Source organism: Pseudorasbora parva, chromosome 20 (assembly GCF_024679245.1).
Source record: "Pseudorasbora parva isolate DD20220531a chromosome 20, ASM2467924v1, whole genome shotgun sequence".
Lineage (NCBI taxonomy): Eukaryota > Metazoa > Chordata > Actinopteri > Cypriniformes > Gobionidae > Pseudorasbora > Pseudorasbora parva.
Window position 1 is genome coordinate 41,507,429 of NC_090191.1, and position 3,775 is coordinate 41,511,203.

Sequence of the window (3,775 nt, forward strand, 5' to 3'; positions counted from 1 at the left end):
GGGAACAGGTGGGAGAAATCAACACTAATCAGATAACAAGGGGGAGGGATCAGACAATTACATGAGCACATGCTCAGAATGACAAAACCCACATGTGCACACAAGACAGGACAGGCATGTGACATACTGTAAATATCAAAAAGTTTTCCCCTTTAAAATAATAGCTTATAAATATTATTCAAACCTGACTGCGTCATGTAAATAATTGTTTTTTATGCAGGCTGATTATCCATAAAAATACGGGTGTTTCGCCACCATTGGGCCAATTATTTACTGAAAGTCCTAATTTTCCTGTATAAAATGTTTTAATACTATTCTCACAACGAGAATCCGTCTCTATCTTCCGTCTGTCTCGGTCTGTCATTTGTCATTTGGGATGTGAACGACCGTGTGTGTGTGTGTGTGTGTGTGTGTGTGTGTTTCCTACCCGGAATATTTGTGTAGCACACTTGATTACTACCGCTGTGAGGCGCTCTAATGTTCAAAATGAATTCCCTGTTGAACTTTATTTAAATCTTGGGGCATATTTTAAATCGAATTGCTATATAATTTTGATTATAACCACAAAACTAAACGAAACGCATAAGAGAGAATAAAAATTGATCAATGCGCGATACAGACCGGAAACGTCACAAAACCGTGGTGTTCCTCCCACTTCGGGTTCCGTGTTGTCATTCATTTCTCTCTTCAAACGATTGAGTTCCGTGAGCGGAAAGCATGGCGTCGGGTCACATCAGAAGGCTTGCTAACGTGTTTAACCGAGTCTACAACAGCAGAAATATCAAACAATGCAGAGGTGAACTCTCTCGTACAGAAAAACTATTACATTTGATTTATAAACAATCTGATAACGGTGTAACTACTGTAAACGCTGCTAGCACAGTCACACTGTTGTACTGAATAACCTACAAGCACTGTGACATTTCCATACGTAACGTTAGTACTAAATGAGTCTGCGCTATTTTGGCTTATGTGTTTTCAACAATTATAAGGAAGGGACTAAAATGCATTGTTTTTCATTCTAAGCAGGAATTGTTGTGTCATCTCAAAACAAGTCTACAATTAGAGGTCCATCCATTGACGATAACAGGTCAGTGTTTATTATTTTAAACATATTGGAAGTTTTTCACAGACGGTGATGACACGTTTTTACTGTGTGTGTATATATATATATATATATATATATATATATATATATATATATATATATATATATATATATATATATATATATATAATGTATGTACTATATTTTGTTTATATAATCGAATCGAATTACAATAAATAGTTAATGCTGACGTCTTCCTCTTCTGTATTTTTTTCTTCTTTTGTTATTTGATTAAATATATATCCAATTTATTACCGGTAGTTCCAATTTGTTTAGTCTTATTCACTGGCCGCTATTCATAAGGTCTATAGAAATCTACCCTACTATGACAACTTTCGCTTCTGAGAAACCTAGAAATGTGAAAATGTCCATTTAATTATAATATACACTGATCAGGCACAAGATTATGATCAATATGTTTAAGTTAATAACACTGATGATCTCACGGTACATGTATTAGGCAGCAAGTGAACATTTTGTCCTCAGAGTTGATGTGTGTGAAGCAGGATGGGCAAGCGTAAGGATTTGAGCGAGTTTGACAAGAGCCAGATTGTGACGGCTAGACGACTGGGTCAGAGCATCTCCAAAACTGCAGCTCTTGTGGGCTGTTCCCGGTCTGCAGTGGTCAGTATCTATCAAAAGTGCTCCAAGAGGAACAGTGGAGAACCGGCCACAGGGTCATGGGCGGCCAAGGTTCATTGATGCACAGCGAGTTTGAGGCGTTGACTTGGCATCTAAATTCCCCAGATCTCAATCCAATCGAGCATCTGTGGGATGTGATGAACAAACAAGTCTGATCCATGGAGGCTCTACCTTGCAACTTACAGGATTTAAAGGATCTGCTGCTAACATCTTTGTGCCAGATGGTGGCTTGGGCTATGCCTTGATGGGTCAGCAAAAGGGGGACCAACACAATATTAGGAATATTATGCCTGATCGGTGTATATTGTGATGCATTTGCTGTTATTGTATGTCAGGCTTCATCTCTATCAAATACAGTGTTGCTCATTATAAGCTGTTTACCTAAAATGTGTTATTTTCTCTTTCAGTCATGTGGAAATCGCAGTGACATCTGACGGAAACACAATAGTGTGTTACCATCCGTCAGAAGACGTACCGTATGAGCTCACACAGGTGAAAACTTACATAAATCCTCATGCATGTGCAGAAGTGCTTGTGTAGTGATGTATAGTGATGTTTGTGTCTTTGTGTAGTGATGTATAGTGATGTTTGTGTCTTTGTGTAGTGATGTTTGTGTCTTTGTGTAGGGATGTATAGTGATGTTTGTGTCTTTGTGTAGGGATGTATAGTGATGTTTGTGTCTTAACTGCAGCCGCTTGTCAGACCGGATGCCATCAGCGACCATGCTGAGACTCATGAGCAGGTGCTGAAAGCCAGACTCGGTAAAGAGGTTTTAAATAACAAACAGGCCCCGACCATTGAGGAACTGAGCAAGATGTTCTACACCACCAAACACCGCTGGTACCCCGTCGGACAGTGAGTTTGCCTTCTGTGCAATCTAAAACATGGCTCGGTTGTAGAAAATACTGTTGCTGTGCTAATAATAATAATAAACTTTATTTATATAGCTCAGGCATGTAATGCAGTTCAAAGTCCTTCACATAAAAATCATAATCAATAAAAACACATCTAAAAAAGATCCAATGCAATGTTCAGAATAAAATACAAAACATGATAAAAATACACAACTTATCTGACAAGGAAATCTAAAAGAAATGGGTCATAATTGATTATAAGCATGTTTGAACCGGTTTGTGTCTTCTTCCTCAGGTATCACACCAGACGCAGAAACCCAAATCCACCCAAAGACCGATAGTTCTGGATGGTTTTCCCGTCTTCTAGGATGTTTAGATTAGGATTCTTTGTACGTGAAATAAACCCTTCCTTCAGCTGTCGCTGCAGTGTGTCGTGTTTTATAATTTATTCATGATAACTTTTAAAATGTGGAAGCAATTTAATGTTAATAACTTGAGTGCTGAAACTCAAGAATAAATGACTATGCAAAATATATGCACACACGTTTTTATTTCGTTTGATTACCTCAAATGTAGTATACAGTCCCTGACAAAAGTCTTGTCGCTTATCTATTTTCTAGAAATACCTGATATTAACCTGACTTTGAATTAATTCATTGGTGTTAGAAAAAGCTCATATGAAAAGCTAAAACCCTCCCAAATGATGTTTAATGCACTGAAATAAATAATTTTCTCAGAAAAAATATTTATCATTTAGTCAAGACAGAAAGGTCACATTTTGGCAAGACAAAAGTTTTGTCGCCTATACAGAAATTGAACAAATTTACTGCAAATACAAAAATATGTCAGCAAATTAAGTTGTGGTGCTGTGAGATCCAAATGTAATATCTTGTATGACTTCCATGAGCTTGAAGGACTGCATCCATGCGGTTTGGCAAGGATTCATACAATTTATTGATGAAGTCGTCAGGAATAGCTAAGAAAGCAGTCTTGCATGCCTCCCAGAGTTCATCAATATTCTTTGGTTTCGTCTTCCATGCGTCCTCTTTCATCCTACCCCACATATGCTCAATGATGTTCATGTCTGGTGACTGGGCTGGCCAATCCTGGAGCATCTTGATCTTCTTCACCTTGAGGAACTTTGATGTGGAGATGGAAGTATGCGATGGAG

The 3,775-nt window shown here is 37.9% G+C and overlaps 1 protein-coding gene across 2 annotated transcripts; it reads left to right on the forward strand.

Annotated features, from left to right (window-relative positions):
• Window positions 1-647: 647 nt before the first annotated feature.
• mrpl42 (mitochondrial ribosomal protein L42) lies at window positions 648-3,024 on the forward strand. Of its 2 annotated transcripts, none has more exons than XM_067426948.1 (5): window positions 648-796; window positions 1,030-1,090; window positions 2,158-2,242; window positions 2,442-2,605; window positions 2,900-3,024. In XM_067426948.1, the coding sequence occupies exons 1-5, from the start codon at window positions 718-720 to the stop codon at window positions 2,943-2,945; spliced, it is 435 nt and encodes a 144-aa protein (XP_067283049.1). In that variant the 5' UTR covers window positions 648-717; the 3' UTR covers window positions 2,946-3,024. The 2 variants fall into 2 exon arrangements, with proteins under 2 accessions (XP_067283049.1, XP_067283048.1); XM_067426947.1 differs by having other exon boundaries at window positions 651-796; window positions 1,027-1,090.
• The last annotated feature ends 751 nt before the right edge of the window (window positions 3,025-3,775 follow it).